The sequence below is a fragment of the Pseudophryne corroboree genome, chromosome 3 (genome assembly GCF_028390025.1).
Source record: "Pseudophryne corroboree isolate aPseCor3 chromosome 3, aPseCor3.hap2, whole genome shotgun sequence".
NCBI lineage: Eukaryota > Metazoa > Chordata > Amphibia > Anura > Myobatrachidae > Pseudophryne > Pseudophryne corroboree.
Window position 1 is genome coordinate 84,793,125 of NC_086446.1, and position 17,604 is coordinate 84,810,728.

The 17,604-nt window shown below is 47.6% G+C and overlaps 1 protein-coding gene across 1 annotated transcript in view; it reads right to left on the minus strand.

Annotated features, from left to right (window-relative positions):
• The window catches only part of LOC135057187 (uncharacterized), an 826,406-nt gene that overhangs the window by 412,228 nt on the left and 396,574 nt on the right, over positions 1-17,604 (minus strand). Inside the window, 2 exon segments of the mRNA XM_063963085.1 lie at positions 91-199; positions 356-453. Of these exon segments, the coding sequence (XP_063819155.1) occupies positions 91-199; positions 356-453 (207 nt within the window).

Genomic DNA, 17,604 nt, shown 5'->3' on the forward strand with positions numbered 1-17,604 from the left:
TAATCAATAGTTTGTAGTGACAGAGTAAGATGTAGAGTAAGTTAATGTTGTGGTGACCGAGCACGAAGAATATAAGTGATTATTACTCACCTGTGCTGATATCTGTAGGGATTTCCTCCTCTTTACACTGCTGATCACCCCTCACATACGTCTCCTCATCCTCTTTATAGTCTACCTTAATATTAGACAGGGTTTTGCCCTAAATAAATCACAAAACAATAAAATAACACTTTAATAATGTATGATTTGTGTAACAGAGATTAAACAGAAGAATATCAATGTGTATGATATAGCTCCACTACAGATCATAAAGTGAGTGATAAGGTCAATTGGTGAGACCATAAATCCCATCTACCTGATCCTCTTGTGGGATACTGTTATTCTCCTCTGTACAGTCCTGGGAATAAAGAGGACGGGGACATCTCTCTGGGGTATCTCTGTTACTGGGTCCATCTGTAGGAGACACATAGAGACTGAGTACATTGTTTATAATAAGAATTTACTTACCGATAATTCTATTTCTCATAGTCCGTAGTGGATGCTGGGGACTCCGTAAGGACCATGGGGAATAGCGGCTCCGCAGGAGACTGGGCACATCTAAAGAAAGTTTTAGGACTATCTGGTGTGCACTGGCTCCTCCCCCTATGACCCTCCTCCAAGCCTCAGTTAGGATACTGTGCCCGGACGAGCGTACACAATAAGGAAGGATTTTGAATCCCGGGTAAGACTCATACCAGCCACACCAATCACACCGTATAACCTGTGATCTGAACCCAGTTAACAGCATGATAACAGAGGAGCCTATGAAAGATGGCTCACAACAATAATAACCCGATTTTTGTAACAATAACTATGTACAAGTATTGCAGACAATCCGCACTTGGGATGGGCGCCCAGCATCCACTACGGACTATGAGAAATAGAATTATCAGTAAGTAAATTCTTATTTTCTCTAACGTCCTAAGTGGATGCTGGGGACTCCGTAAGGACCATGGGGATTATACCAAAGCTCCCAAACGGGCGGGAGAGTGCAGATGACTCTGCAGCACCAAATGAGAGAACTCCAGGTCCTCCTCAGCCAGGATATCAATTTTGTAGAATTTTACAAACGTATTTGCTCCTGACCAAGTAGCTGCTCGGCAAAGTTGTAAAGCCGAGACCCCTCGGGCAGTCGCCCAAGATGAGCCCACCGTCCTTGTGGAGTGGGCATTTACAGATTTTTGGCTGTGGCAGGCCTGCCACAGAATGTGCAAGCTGAATTGTACTACAAATCCAACGAGCAATAGTCTGCTTAGAAGCAGGAGCACCCAGCTTGTTGGGTGCATACAGGATAAACAGCGAGTCAGATTTCCTGACTCCAGCCGTCCTGGAAACATATATTTTCAGGGCACTGACAACGTCTAGCAACTTGGAGGCCTCCAAGTCCCTAGTAGCCGCAGGCACCACAAATAGGTTGGTTCAGGTGAAACGCTGAAACCACCTTGGGGAGAAACTGAGGACGAGTCCTCAATTCCGCCCTGTCCGAATGGAAAATCAGATAAGGGCTTTTTCAGGATAAAGCCGCCAATTCTGACACGCGCCTGGCCCAGGCCAGGGCCAACAGCATGACCACTTTTCATGTGAGATATTTTAACTCCACAGATTTAAGTGGTTCAAACCAATGTGACTTTTGGAACCCAAAACTACATTGAGATCCCAAAGTGCCACTGGAGGCACAAAAGGAGGCTGTATATGCAGTACCCCTTTTACAAACGTCTGAACTTCAGGGACTGAAGCTAGTTCTTTTTGGAAGAAAATTGACAGGGCCGAAATTTGAACCTTAATGGACCCCAATTTCAGGCCCATAGACACTCCTGTTTGCAGGAAATGTAGGAATCGACCCAGTTGAATTTCCTCCGTCGGGCCTTACTGGCCTCGCACCACGCAACATATTTTCGCCAATTGCGGTGATAATGTTTTTGCGGTTACATCCTTCCTGGCTTTGATCAGGATAGGGATGACTTCATCCGGAATGCCTTTTTTCCTTCAGGATTCGGCGTTCAACCGCCATGCCGTCAAACGAAGCCGCGGTAAGTCTTGGAACAGACAGGGTCCTTGCTGGAGCAGGTCCCTTCTTAGAGGTAGAGGCCACGGATCCTCCGTGAGCATCTCTTGAAGTTCCGGTTACCAAGTCCTTCTTGGCCAATCCGGAACCACGAATATAGTGCTTACTCCTCTCCATCTTATCAATCTCAGTACCTTGGGTATGAGAGGCAGAAGAGGGAACACATACCCTGACTGGTACACCCACGGTGTTACCAGAGCGTCTACAGCTTATTGCCTGAGAGTCCCTGGACCTGGCGCAATACCTGTCGAGTTTTTAATCATGTGGAAGACTTCTGGGTGAAGTCCCCACTCTCCCGGGTGGAGGTCGTGCTGAGGAAGTCTGCTTCCCAGTTGTCCACTCCCGGAATGAATACTGCTGACAGTGCTATCACATGATTTTCCGCCCAGCGAAGAATCCTTGCAGCTTCTGCCATTGCCCTCCTGCTTCTTGTGCCACCCTGTCTGTTTACGTGGGTGACTGCCGTGATGTTGTCCGACTGGATCAAAACCGGCTGACCTTGAAGCAGAGGTCTTGCTAAGCTTAGAGCATTGTAAATGTCCCTTAGCTTCAGGATATTTATGTGAAGTGATGTCTCCAGGCTTGACCATAAGCCCTGGATATTCCTTCCCTGTGTGACTGCTCCCCAGCCTCGCAGGCTGGCATCCGTGGTCACCAGGACCCAGTCCTGAATGCCTAATCTGCGGCCCTCTAGAAGATGAGCACTCTGCAACCACCACAGGAGGGACACCCTTGTCCTTGGTGACAGGGTTATCCGCTGATGCATCTGAAGATGCGACCCGGACCATTTGTCCAGCAGGTCCCACTGGAAAGTTCTTGCGTGGAATCTGCCGAATGGGATTGCTTCGTAGGAAGCCACCATTTTACTCAGAACCCCTTGTGCATTGATGCACTGAGACTTGGCTCGGTTTTTGGAGGTTCCTGACTAGCTCGGATAACTCCCTGGCTTTCTCCTCCGGGAGAAACACCTTTTTCTGGACTGTGTCCAGGATCATCCCTAGGAACAGAAGACACGTCGTCGGAACCAGGTGCGATTTTGGAATATTGAGAATCCAATCGTGCTGCCGCAACACTACCTGAGATAGTGCTACACCGACCTCCAACTGTTCCCTGGATCTTACCCTTATCAGGGAATTGTCCAAGTAAGGGATAACTAAAATTCACTTCCTTCGAAGGAATATCATAATTTCGGCCATTACCTTGGTAAAGACCCGGGGTGCCGTGGACCATCCATACGGCAGCGTCTGAACTGATAGTGACAGTTCTGTACCATAAACCTGAGGTACCCTTGGTGAGAAGGGTAAATTTTTGACATGAAGGTAAGCATCCTTGATGTCCCGAGACATCATGTAGTCCCCTTCTTCCAGGTTCGCAATCACTGCTCTGAGTGACTCAATCTTGAATTTGAACCTCTGTATGTAAGTGTTCAAAGATTTTAGATTTAGAATCGGTCTCATCGAGCCGTCTGGCTTCGGTACCACAACAGTGTGGAATAATACCCCGTTCCCTGTTGCAGGAGGGGTATCTTGATTATCACCTGCTGGGAATACAGCTTGTGAATGGCTTCCAAAACTGTCTCCCTGTCAGAAGGAGACATCGGTAAAGCTGACTTTAGGAAACGGCGAGGGGGAGACGTCTCGAATTCTAATTTGTACCCCTGAGATATCACCTGAAGGATCCAGGGGTCTACTTGCGAGTGAGCCCACTGCGCGCTGAAATTCATTGAGACGGGCCCCCCACCGTGCCTGATTCTGCTTGTAAAGCCCCAGCGTATACTGAGGGCTTGGCAGAGGCGGGAGAGGGTTTCTGTTCCTGGGAACTGGCTGATTTCTGCAGCCTTTTTCCTCTCCCTCTGTCACGGGGCAGAAATGAGGAACCTTTTGTCCGCTTGTCCACGAAAAGACTGCGCCTGATAATACGGCGTCTTCTCATGTTGAGAGGCGACCTGGGGTACAAACGTGGAATTCCCAGCTGTTGCCGTGGCCACCAGGTCTGAAAGACCGACCCCAAATAACTCCTCTTAATAAAGCAATACTTCCAAATGCCGTTTGGAATACGCATCACCTGACCACTGACGTGTCCATAACCCTCTACTGGTAGAAATGGACAACGCGCTTAGACTTGATGCCAGTCGGCAATTATTCCGCTGTGCATCACGCATATATAGAAATGCATCTTTTAAATGCTCTATAGGCAAAAATATACTGTCCCTATCTAGGGTATCAATATTTTCAGTCAGGGAATCCGACCACGCCAACCCAGCACTGCACATCCAGGCTGAGGCGATTGCTGGTCGCAGTATAACACCAGTATGTGTGTAAATACCTTTTAGGATACCCTCCTGCTTTCTATCAGCAGGATCCTTAAGGGCGGCCATCTCAGGCGAAGGTAGAGCCCTTACAAGCGTGTGAGCGCTTTATCCACCCTAGGGGGTGTTTCCCAACGCACCCTAACCTCTGGCGGGAAAGGATATAATGCCAATAACATTTAGAAATTATCAGTTGTTATCGGGGGAAACCCACGCATCATCACACACCTCATTTAATTTCTCAGATTCAGGAAAACTACAGGTAGTTTTTCCTCACCGAACATAATACCCCTTTTTTGGTGGTACTCGTATTATCAGAAATGTGTAAAACATTTTTCATTGCCTCAATCATGTAACGTGTGGCCCTACTGGAAGTCACATTCGTCTCTTCACCGTCGACACTGGAGTCAGTATCCGTGTCGGCGTCTATATCTGCCATCTGAGGTAACGGGCGCTTTAGAGCCCCTGACGGCCTATGAGACGTCTGGACAGGCACAAGCTGAGTAGCCGGCTGTCTCATGTCAACCACTGTCTTTTATACAGAGCTGACACTGTCACGTAATTCCTTCCAACAGTTCATCCACACAGGTGTCGACCCCCTAGGGGGTGACATCACTATTACAGGCAATCTGCTCCGTCTCCACATCATTTTTCTCCTCATACATGTCGACACAAAAGTACCGACATACAGCACACACACAGGGAATGCTCTGATAGAGGACAGGACCCCACTAGCCCTTTGGGGAGACAGAGGGAGAGTTTGCCAGCACACACCAGAGCGCTATATATATACAGGGATAACCTTATATAAGTGTTTTTCCCCTTATAGCTGCTGTATAGTTAATACTGCGCCTAATTAGTGCCCCCCTCTCTTTTTTAACCCTTTCTGTATTGTAGTGACTGCAGGGGAGAGCCAGGGAGCTTCCCTCCAACGGAGCTGTGAGGGAAAATGGCGCCAGTGTGCTGAGGAGATAGGCTCCGCCCCCTTATCGGCGGCCTTATCCCCCGTTTTTCTATGTATTCTGGCAGGGGTTAAATGCATCCATATAGCCCAGGAGCTATATGTGATGCATTTTTTGCCATCCAAGGTGTTTTTATTGCGTCTCAGGGCGCCCCCCCCCAGCGCCCTGCACCCTCAGTGACCGAAGTGTGAAGTGTGCTGAGAGCAATGGCGCACAGCTGCAGTGCTGTGCGCTACCTTGTTGAAGACAGGACGTCTTCTGCCGCCGATTTTCCGGACCTCTTCTGCCTTCTGGCTCTGTAAGGGGGCCGGCGGCGCGGCTCTGGGACCCATCCAAGCTGGGCCTGTGATCGTCCCTCTGGAGCTAATGTCCAGTAGCCTAAGAAGCCCAATCCACTCTGCACGCAGGTGAGTTCGCTTCTTCTCCCCTTAGTCCCTCGATGCAGTGAGCCTGTTGCCAGCAGGTCTCACTGAAAATAAAAAACCTAAACTAAAACTTTCACTAAGAAGCTCAGGAGAGCCCCTAGTGTGCACCCTTCTCGTTCGGGCACAGAGATCTAACTGAGGCTTGGAGGAGGGTCATAGGGGGAGGAGCCAGTGCACACCAGATAGTCCTAAAGCTTTCTTTAGATGTGCCCAGTCTCCTGCGGAGTCGCTATTCCCCATGGTCCTTACGGAGTCCCCAGCATCCACTTAGGACGTTAGAGAAATGTGATTATAAGAAGATGTGTGTATTCAGGAGGCCCTCAACACAGCTCTCTCTCTCTACAATAAATCAGAGTCTCTTCTTACTCAGTGATGTGAGGGGCCGGTCATTCTCCATCATCATGTCCTTGTACAGACCCTTGTGTTCCTCTATATACTCCCACTCCTGCATGGATAGATAGACAGTGACATCCTGACACCTTATAGGAATCTGACACACACAATAATACAATCACCTGCTCATTTTCTCTGTTATGTATCAGTGAGTGAGGTGAAGACACTGGTGGATTTAGGAGGAGGCGATTAGGGAAAATGCACCACCTAACATACAGGTAACTGTTGTTGTGACACCACATTTCGCCCTGAGGTGTGCATCCTTCATTAAAACAGCGCACATCCCTCTGTCCTGCAGACAACATGCATATACCCCCTTCATTAACTGCTGGTCTCCTGCACCTTCAGATACTATGCCCCATGTATTGCCCGTACTGGGACACAATTATTACCCCAATCTTGTTATGTACTGTGTTCTGGGTTCACCTACTAGTACTCTCCCTACATGATGTGCAGATGTACTATCTGAAATACTTCTGTGTAACAATGGGGTATATTTACTAAGGTCCCGATTTTGACCGAGATGACGTTTTTTCTTCAAAGTGTCATCTCGGGAATTTACTAAACTCAAATCACGGCAGTGATGAGGGCATTCGTAATATTTTGGAAGTCCTAGGAAAAAATTACGAATCAATACACCATCGGTCAAATACGCCTGCAATTTGGTAGAAATCGGTAATTTACTAAAAAGTGCAAATCACAAACACTGCCGACAATAGCCAAACACTGCCGTGCTGAAATACAAATCGTGGAAAAGTGCTAAAAAAAACAGACCTGCTTTTTTTCCCCGTGTTTGGATAGGCATGCACGGATCCATGAGATCCGTGCATGTTTATCAGTGGGAAGGGGATGGGAAAGTGTTATTTTTTTATAAAAAAAATGCGTGGGGTCCCCCCTCCTAAGCCAAACCAGCCTCGGGCTCTTTGAGCCGGTCCTGGTTGAAAAAATATGGGGGGGGGAAATGATAGGGGTTCCCCCATATTTAAACAACCAGCACCGGTCTCTGCGCCTGGTCCTGGTTCCAAAAATACGGGGGACAAAAAGCGTAGGGGTCCCCCGTATTTCTGAAACCAGCACCGGGATCCACTAGCCAGATACATAATGCCACAGCCGGGGGACGCCTATGCCACAGCCGGGGGACGCCTATGCGCTCCATTGTAACCAATGGTGGGAACTTTGTGGTCAGCGGTGAGGTTACTTTCGGTTAACCGCTGACCACAAAGTTCCCACCATTGGTTATAATGGAGCGCATAGGCGCTACATTGTAACATTGCCGTGTGCTGCCTGTCATACACTACAGGAGCACACAGCCAATCAGTAGGGTGCCACAACGTGGCGCTCCCTGATTGGCTGATGGAACCCTCTTAGACATAAGTCAGAGGGGGTTTCTGGCATTCGGGGAAAGGGGTCCCATGTGAAAACATGGGGCCCCTTTCAGTGCGAGGTCGGGTGTCCGTTTTGTTTTTTTGCAAAGTACCTGGATTACAAATGGATTAAAAGAGGAGCCATCTACACTGGATTTTGTGAGTATAATTTTTTCAACAGGTACACCATGGATTCTACATGGAGAAGAGGACCGACCCTCGTGTGAACATAGGTAAGTATGTGTATATGGAGGTGTGGATGTATGTATTAAAGTTTTACTTTCAAGGTGTGTGTCTTATGTTTTTATTGGGGTATTTTTTTAGTAGTAGTACTACAGGTACCAGCGGGCCCGGATTTCCTCCGCATGCTGGTACTTGTGGTTCTCCAAGTACCAGCTTGCGGGGGAGGCTTGCTGGGACTTGTAGTACTGCTACTAAAAACAATATTCATTTTTTGTCAAAAAGGCTATCAGCCTCCCATCCGCAGCCCTTGGATGGGGGGGACAGCCTCGGGCTTCACCCCTGGCCCTTGGGTGGCTGGAGGGGGGGGGACCCCTTGATTGAAGGGGTCCCCACTCCTCCAGGGTACCCCGGCCAGGGGTGACTAGTTGGTTATGTAATGCCAGGGCCGCAGGGACCTAGATAAAAGTGTCCCCCGGCTGTGGCATTATGTATCTGGCTAGTGGAGCCCGGTGCTGGTTTCAGAAATACGGGGGACCCCTACGCTTTTTGTCCCCCGTATTTTTGGAACCAGGACCAGGCGCAGAGCCCGGTGCTGGTTGCTTAAATATGGGGGAACCCCTGACATTTTTTTACCCATATTTTTTCAACCAGGACCGGCTCAAAGAGCCCGAGGCTGGTGTGGCTTAGGAGGGGGGAACCCACGCTATTTTTTTTTTGGATTTTAACACTGATTACAATTTTTAAAAAGGTGCACAATGAAGCCCAGCACGGATCTCTCAGATCCGGCCGAGATTCATTGTATTAAAGTCGGCAGTGTTTTACAAGTCACTCACGTAAAACACTGCCAAAAAAAACGAATGACAACGACATCGGTAAATCCGAAAATGCAGAATACGACAGCTTAGTAAATTAGTTGTAATAAATTCAAAAAGTTGCAACTTTACACTTTCGATGTCATTCGTGATTGAACTTTGACCTCAAACGGGAAAATACGAATTTTAGTAAATATACCCCAATGTATGAGTTCTGCAGCAGACGTAGAACAAAAATTCCAGCATGCCCTGTCATTTGTCCAGCAGGTGAAGGGAAAGCCACATGTTACCTAAGTGGTATTTCTGTAGAGCAGCTTTGTCCCTAAACACAGAAAATCCACAAAACAAATAAACTGGACTATGCAAAGTTGTAGGTAGGTGCAGGGCCTAAAAGAGTTTGGACTGAAAATGTGGAATGCAGGAATGGAATTGGGAAGAGTAAAAAGAAGAAAGAGGAGTCGGCATTAATTCTTAAACTGCACCCCTAAAAGGGGATACGGTCGTCAGTCATCAGGTCGACCACTGATGGTCGACATGCATTAGGTCGATAGGGACAATATGTCGACATGTCAAAAGGTCGACATGGGTTTTTCACAAATTTTTTTCTTAATTTTTTGGATTTTTTCATACTTAACATCCACCTGGACTATGACTGGAACGGTAACCTGAGCCGAGCGAAGCGGTAGCAGACCGAAGCACCTTGCCCAAAGCATGGCGAGCCATGCGAGGGGACATGGTGCACTAATTGGGGTTCCCCGTCACTTTACGAAGAAAACAATGCCAAAACAGTTAAAAAAAAACATGTTGACCTTTTGGCCTGTCGACCTAATGACCATGTCAGCCTATTGTCCCTGTCGACCTAAGTTGTGTCTATCCAACGACCCATACCCCCTAAAAAAATGTCTAGATCCGCTGCTGCGTGGAGGCTATGTGAGGAGGAGGATTATGGGTAGGATAAGCTTTAGAAAGACCCAGGAAGGAAATTATATAGCGTCACTACCAAACTGTGGGGCAGATGTATTAACCTGGCGAATGCATAAGGAAGTGATAAACCAGTGATAAATGCAAGGTGATAAAGGCACCAGCCAATCAGCTCCAATATGTAAATTAACAGTTAGGAGCTGATTGGCTGGTGCATTATCACCTTGCACTTGTCACTGGTTTATCACTTCCTTATGCCTTCTCCAGATTAATACATCTGCCCCTGTGTGTATAGTTTAGACACAGAGCTGTGTACGTGGGAGGTGTACTATGACTGGCAGGCTGTCAGGATCCCGACCACCGGAATGCTGGCAGCGGGACGAGAGCAAAAGTGCCCCTTGCAGGCTCGCTACGCTCGTCACTCTGCGGGCACGGTGGCGCGCCACGCTATTTATCCTCCCTCCAGGTGGACACCCCAAGAGGGAGAATAGTTGTCGGTATCCCGACGCCGGTATGCTGAGCGCCGGGATCCCGACAGCCGGTATATCGAGTGCCTCCAGTATGTGGGATCTACTGTGACTGAGGGGACTGTTCATGAAGCAGTGAAAAGAGTGGAGAAGTGAGCCAGTGAAAAGTTGCCCATGGCAACCAATCAGCTGCTCTGCATGATTGTATATACTATACAAATTATAAATTATAAATTTGCAAATTATAAATGTTACTTCAATGCTGATTGGTTGACATGGGCAACTTCTCCACAGGGGCTCACTTCTCCACTCTTTTCACTGCTTCATGAATAGACCCCCGAATATGAAGAATAACAGCGTGTAAATGTTATAGATGACCCCATGTAAGGAAATGCTACATGTAAAACCTACAAAGGGACCTGATGCTGTAAAGACTGTATTTGATAGATTTCTATCGAGGGTCCCACATGAGCTAATGGCCACATATAATACAGTCATACAGTCAGACACATACAGAGCTGTACAGAGCTCCATCTCACTTCACCCATCGGTATGAGGCTACAAGGTGAATACTACGATGCCAGATGGCGGAATAACAAGGCCGGGGCTTAGCAATACCAAGCCTATGGGGTGTGAGCTGCGGAGGCTATAAGAGCATGCTGAGGGTACTTGTGCAACGTCATATATAATTTCCTACACAGGCACATACACACCTTCTGCCATACGCTTATTTAGTACAGGATCACAGCTCTAACCCGGCCGAGAGAGATCGAAAACGCTATATTTGCGTTCACTTCCGGTCTATGCGGTCCACATTACTTCCGGACTGTGCGTTCCACCTGCCTCTTCCCCCAGGGGCTCATCTTCTCTCTCTGAGTCTGCGTCCGTATCAGCCCTCCCCAGAACAATCACTTCCGGCATGGGGAGGGCTGACTGATGGGGAGGGGAGCAGATAGGAGGAGCAATAACTGTGTCAGGGAGAGCAGACTCTTGTGGCATGTTAAAGTACAGCAGGTGATGAAGAACAAGGTGTCCTGTTACGGTTACATGTTGAGCAGACTGTAGTGTCATCATAATACAGGAGCAGCTGCAGGATCTAGTGATTCCCTGTTTACTTACAAGTGAAGACCGTGTGTCCTGTAATACCACAGATGGAGCAGATATTGTTGTTATAATTATAATACAGCTGGAGCAGGCTCTGGTATAACGTTACTATAATACAGATGGAGCAGGCCATGGTGCACTGTAATACACATGGAGCTGGATGTGGTATTCTGTTATAATACAGATGGAGCAGGCTCTGTTGCCCTATTATTTTAATACAGATGTGTGTATGGTACACATAATGTAGTACAAGAATATAGGCATGTATGGTGATATAGAAGTATACGGCACATGTATGGTAAAGCAGGATTTTATGATGCATATATGGTAACAGTGAGGTTGTGACAATGAGAGTTGCAGTTCATACTGTAAGAATGGGACTTGTATGTTGGATATATGGTAATATAGGAGTTTATGATGGCTGTATGGAAATATAGGCATTTTTGATGCATATATGGTAGTACACCGAATCCCCTGTAGAAGTGTATGGTACACATAAGGTAATAGAAGAGGGATGCCAGCGGTGGAATCCTGCCACACATCAAATTCCAAATGCCAGAACTCCAACATCATTTGGAATACGGACGCTGGTATCCCGAACGTAAGTATCCTGGGGTCTCCTAGATTTTAGCCTTTTAAGCCACGGGGCAGGGTGAAGTGGTGGTTTAGATTTAGGCTGTGGGGGAGGTGAGGTTAGGATTAAATACTCTCGGGGAGGGTTAGGATTAGGCTGCGGGGGAGAAAGGGTTTAGGTTAGGCTGTGGGAATGGAGGGTTAGGGGGAAAGGGATGAGGGTAAGCATACTTACCACACCCGTGTCAGGATTCAGTGCATCGGAATGCCAGTGTTGGTTTAATGACCAACGGCATTGCATCCGCAGGGATTTAGTATATATTCTGTGTAATATATGCATGTATGGTGATTTAGAAGTATATGGTACATGTATAGTAATACCAGAATATATGATACATATATAGTAATAGTAAGACAGACATCCATCGTGTGTAATGATGGTTACAGTTCATAAGTATCAGAGCTGTGTTCATTGTAGTGGAATCTGGGGCACACATACCCACAGTGGCATTACTTATACACATCTGTGGCATGGCTGCATAGGCACACGCACGCCTTAGTACACTGTCCATGTATTCCTATGGGTGCGTGTACTGAGACGCACGCGCACATCTCCAAATATGGCAAGCTGCGGGCTACAAGAGCATGGCTACATCTGATACCTGGATCTTCCCCTTGGCCTAAGGGCACCATGAGAAAGTAGCTGAGGGCCTGCTATAAGGTGCAGACACTGGGGGTGAGGTGGGATAATGAGCCTGTGAGAGGGATTACATGGTGGGAGGAAGGCAGCAGCATGAGACAGGAATTAGCTGTACAGGGGGTAGGGGTCTCTGGTTAGCTGTATGAGGTTATGTCGTGGGCACTATGAGGTGGACATTGGGATGCTGTATGGAGGCTATAATATAGAACAAGGGGATATACAGTGCTGGGGATGTGGGGAGTATCATAACGTTGAAGTATGAGGCTTGAGGCTGGGGGGATAGTCCTAGGCCATGATGCCCCAGCCTGGTAATCCCTACTGCACAGCTGCATGGTGCCACCTCACAGCCGGATAATGGTGACATTACAACACATCACCCATGTATCTGCTCTACCTAAGCTGTTATCATCTCATTGTGTCTCTGTAGAACTCCAGCTGCTGACTTACCACTCCCACAGGTAATGTTCCACACACGGCTTCCATCTGTGCGTCCCACCTGACTTCTGCTTTCTCTGTAATAACATCTTCTGGGTGACTGCTGAGTAGGTGTCATCGCTGTGTCTGGCAGTGGGTAATGGTAATTATTATCACCAGGTTGGTTTTGCCTTGTTACTGATTACTGCTTTAGAAAAACAGGCGGACATGTACAGAGCCCCGCACCTGCGGCTACTCGGAAGCTACTACAATTAGCTTTTAATGTCTGTCGTGACTGCGTAATACAAGACAGTTGATTATCCTCAAGAATTATCTTTGATCAGTTACATAGAGTAGAAATTAGTAAAGGGGAAAAGAGGTTTTTTTTGCTTTTCAGGTTCTTGTGGTCAGGTAGCTCCGCCGCGACCCATACAACCTGCACCAGAGGGCCCGGTCACACATTTTGGGCTGGTGGCCTATTCTTCTGAGGGTGAGAGTCAGGACACACTCATCCTCACTCTCCTACACCCTCCTGGCCCCATACCACCTACCCAGCAGCAGGTGCCCACACAGGGCTCATCTCGTCCCCAAATCCCAATCACAGAGAGTACGCTGAAAGTAGAACTGCCCTCTATGCTATACCTCAGCTCCTGATAACCTCCCCTGTTCTCTCATCTGCCGTCCGCTGAACCTTTCATGACGGCAGACAGTAGAAATAGGGGTGTCAGGTATCCTTTCTTCTATCTATTGCTGTTACCCTATGCTCCATGAATAAACCTGATATACTGGTTAGTACTCGCGGCCAGTAGACTAACAAGTCATATTGAAGGATTTTTCCCTGCATCATTACATTGGCAGCTGAACAAACTGCTTATTGAAATAACACTAAATGCCAAAGCATAATTACAGCCATTTAACCTTGTATGGATGCAATATTGAAACTACTATACTGAATGCTTTTACCTTGGGAGCCCAGTTACCAGCAACTAGGTAGCAGAGCGCTCTGATAGGTGGAACATACGGAGTAATAACTTGTATATGCTCTGTCGCTGTCTGGATTTGCATGTGGGAATAAGTCATGCTACACTGTATGCACTGTGTCTTTATGAATCCAGCAACTGAACGAGAGTATTGTCAGACCGGTTCATGTCTTTTATAGATATTTCTGTTTAAGGAAGGAAGTGTCTGATCGTATCTCTCGGCGTGACATATAACACAGTCTGTTTCCCTAAAATAGATTAATTTCCAATGCCTAAATTGGGATGCGTTTAGCATCCCAATAGATGACCAATGCCAAAATGCCGACACCAGAAGACAAACAGCTGACATCCCAAAGGGAGGTATTAAAGCAGGCCTGGCCAACATGTGGCTCTCTAGCTGTTGTGAAACTACAGATTTCAGCATGCCCTGGCAAAATTTCAGCGCTCCCAAATAGAAAATCTGTGGCAGAGCATCATGGGACTTGTAGTTTTACAACAGCTGGAGAGCCACAGGTTCGCCAGGTCTGTATTAGGGAAACTTAGGGTTAGGGCCCGGGAGGGATAGGCTCTGGGGGGGGGGCCACCCCCGGAGGGTAAGTCCTAGCCGCCACTCCCAGAGGGTTAGGGTAGGGGAGGTGGGGGGTAGAAAATGCTTACCCCCTCCAATGTCGGGATGCCTGTGCCGGCCATTTGGTCATGTGACCACTGGCATCCCAACGAGCAGTATATCATACCGAACACCTTAAGTTATATGAGGTTGTGAACATCCACTTACAGTACAATGTAATGAATTACTGCTACTGTGTAACTGGGAATTTTGACATCCAAACGATTTGCTACAAGGTTATAAAGGAACGTTTTAAAGGGTTCATATAACGGTTACTAATGCACGTATGTCATGAGAGCTCTGCAAGGAGAGGTCTAAAGCGAATATTCTGGTCTGCAAGACCTAGAAAGTCATACATCTGAGTTTGCACTACTAGAATGTACTAACATTTGGTATTTGAACAGTGTCTTATAAATTTGGCAGCAAGGAGCTCCTTGTATACATACACTGAGAGAATGTCACATTCTGTTGAATAAACGGCCACACGTCCCAGTAATAGGTATATACTCATGCCAAGTAAATACATTTTCTCTATCGTCCTAGTGGATGCTGGGGTTCCTGAAAGGACCATGGGGAATAGCGGCTCTGCAGGAGACAGGGCACAAAAGTAAAGCTTTCCGATCAGGTGGTGTGCACTGGCTCCTCCCCCTATGACCCTCCTCCAAGCCAGTTAGATTTTTGTGCCCGGCCGAGAAGGGTGCAATCTAGGTGGCTCTCCTAAAGAGCTGCTTAGAAAAGTTTAGCTTAGGTTTTTTATTTTACAGTGAGTCCTGCTGGCAACAGGATCACTGCAACGAGGGACTTAGGGGAGAAGAAGTGAACTCACCTGCGTGCAGGATGGATTGGCTTCTTGGCTACTGGACATCAGCTCCAGAGGGACGATCACAGGTACAGCCTGGATGGTCACCGGAGCCTTGCCGCCGGCCCCCTTGCAGATGCTGAAGTAAGAAGAGGTCCAGAATCGGCGGCAGAAGACTCCTCAGTCTTCTAAAGGTAGCGCACAGCACTGCAGCTGTGCGCCATTTTCCTCTCAGCACACTTCACACGGCAGTCACTGAGGGTGCAGGGCGCTGGGAGGGGGGCGCCCTGGGAGGCAAATGAATACCTTTTTTGGCTAAAAATACCTCACATATAGCCTCCGGAGGCTATATGGAGATATTTAACCCCTGCCAGAATCCGTTAAGAGCGGGAGACGAGGCCGCCGAAAAAGGGGCGGGGCCTATCTCCTCAGCACACAGCGCCATTTTCCCTCACAGAAAGGCTGGAGGGAAGGCTCCCAGGCTCTCCCCTGCACTGCACTACAGAAACAGGGTTAAAACAGAGAGGGGGGGCACTAATTTGGCGTTAGAAATATATAAAAAAGATGCTATAAGGGAAAACACTTATATAAGGTTGTCCCTATATAATTATAGCGTTTTTGGTGTGTGCTGGTAAACTCTCCCTCTGTCTCTCCAAAGGGCTAGTGGGTCCTGTCCTCTATCAGAGCATTCCCTGTGTGTATGCTGTGTGTCGGTACGTGTGTGTCGACATGTATGAGGACGATGTTGGTGAGGAGGCGGAGCAATTGCCTGTAATGGTGATGTCACTCTCTAGGGAGTCGACACCGGAATGGATGGCTTATTTAGGGAATTACGTGAAAATGTCAACACGCTGCAAGGTCGGTTGACGACATGAGACGGCCGACAAACAATTAGTACCGGTCCAGACGTCTCAAAAACACCGTCAGGGGTTTTAAAACGCCCGTTTACTTTAGTCGGTCGACACAGACACAGACAGGGACACTGAATCCAGTGTCGACGGTGAATAAACAAACGTATTCCTTATTAGGGCCACACGTTAAAGGCAATGAAGGAGGTGTTTCATATTTCTGATACTACAAGTACCACAAAAGAGGGTATTATGTGGGATGTGAAAAAACTACCGTAGTTTTTCCTGAATCAGATAAATTAAATAAAGTGTGTGATGATGCGTGGGTTCCCCCCGATAGAAAATTATGGGCGGTATACCCTTTCCCGCCAGAAGTTAGGGCGCGTTGGGAAACACCCCTTAGGGTGGATAAGGCGCTCACACGCTTATCAAAACAAGTGGCGGTACCGTCTATAGATAGGGCCGTCCTCAAGGACCAGCTGACAGGAGGCTGGAAAATATCATAAAAAGTATATACACACATACTGGTGTTATACTGCGACCAGCGATCGCCTCAGCCTGGATGTGCAGAGCTGGGGTGGCTTGGTCGGATTCCCTGACTAAAAATATTGATACCCTTGACAGGGACAGTATTTTATTGACTATAGAGCATTTAAAGGATGCATTTCTATATATGCGAGATGCACAGAGGGATATTTGCACTCTGGCATCAAGAGTAAATGCGATGTCCATATCTGCCAGAAGATGTTATGGACACGACAGTGGTCAGGTGATGCAGATTCCAAACGGCACAAAGGTGTATTGCCGTATAAAGGAAGAGGAGTTATTTGGGGTCGGTCCATCGGACCTGGTGGCCACGGCAACTGCTGGAAAATCCGCCGTTTTTACCCTAAGTCACATCTCTGCAGAAAAAGACACCGTCTTTTCAGCCTCAGTCCTTTCGTCCCTATAAGATCATATCTGCCCAGGGATAGAGGAAAGGGAAGAAGACTGCAGCAGGCAGCCCATTCCCAGGAACAGAAGCGTTCCACCGCTTCTGACAAGTTCTCAGCATGGCGCTGAGACCGTACAGGACCCCTGGATCCTACAAGTAGTATCCCAGGGGTACAGATTGGAATGTCGAGACGTTTCCCCTTCGCAGGCTCCTGAAGTCTGCTTTACCAAGGTCTCCCTCCGACAAGGAGGCAGTATGGGAAATTCACAAGCTGTATTCCCAGCAGGTGATAATTAAATTACCCCTCCTACTACAAGAAAAGGGGTATTATTCCACACTATATTGTGGTACTGAAGCCAGAAGGCTAGGTGAGATTTATTCTAAAAAAATTTTTGAACACTTACAAAGGTTCAAATCAAGATGGAGTCACTCAGAGCAGTGATAACGAACCAGGAAGAAGGGGACTATATAGTGTCCCGGGACATCAGGGATGCTTACCTCTATGTCCCAAATTTGCCCTTCTCACTAAGGGTACCTCAGGTTCGTGGTGCAGAACTGTCACTATCAGTTTCAGACGCTGCCGTTTGGATTGTCCACGGCACCCCGGGTCTTTACCAAGGTAATGGCCGAAATGATGATTCTTCTTCGAAGAAAAGGCGTCTTAATTATCCCTTACTTGGACGATCTCCTGATAAGGGCATAGTCC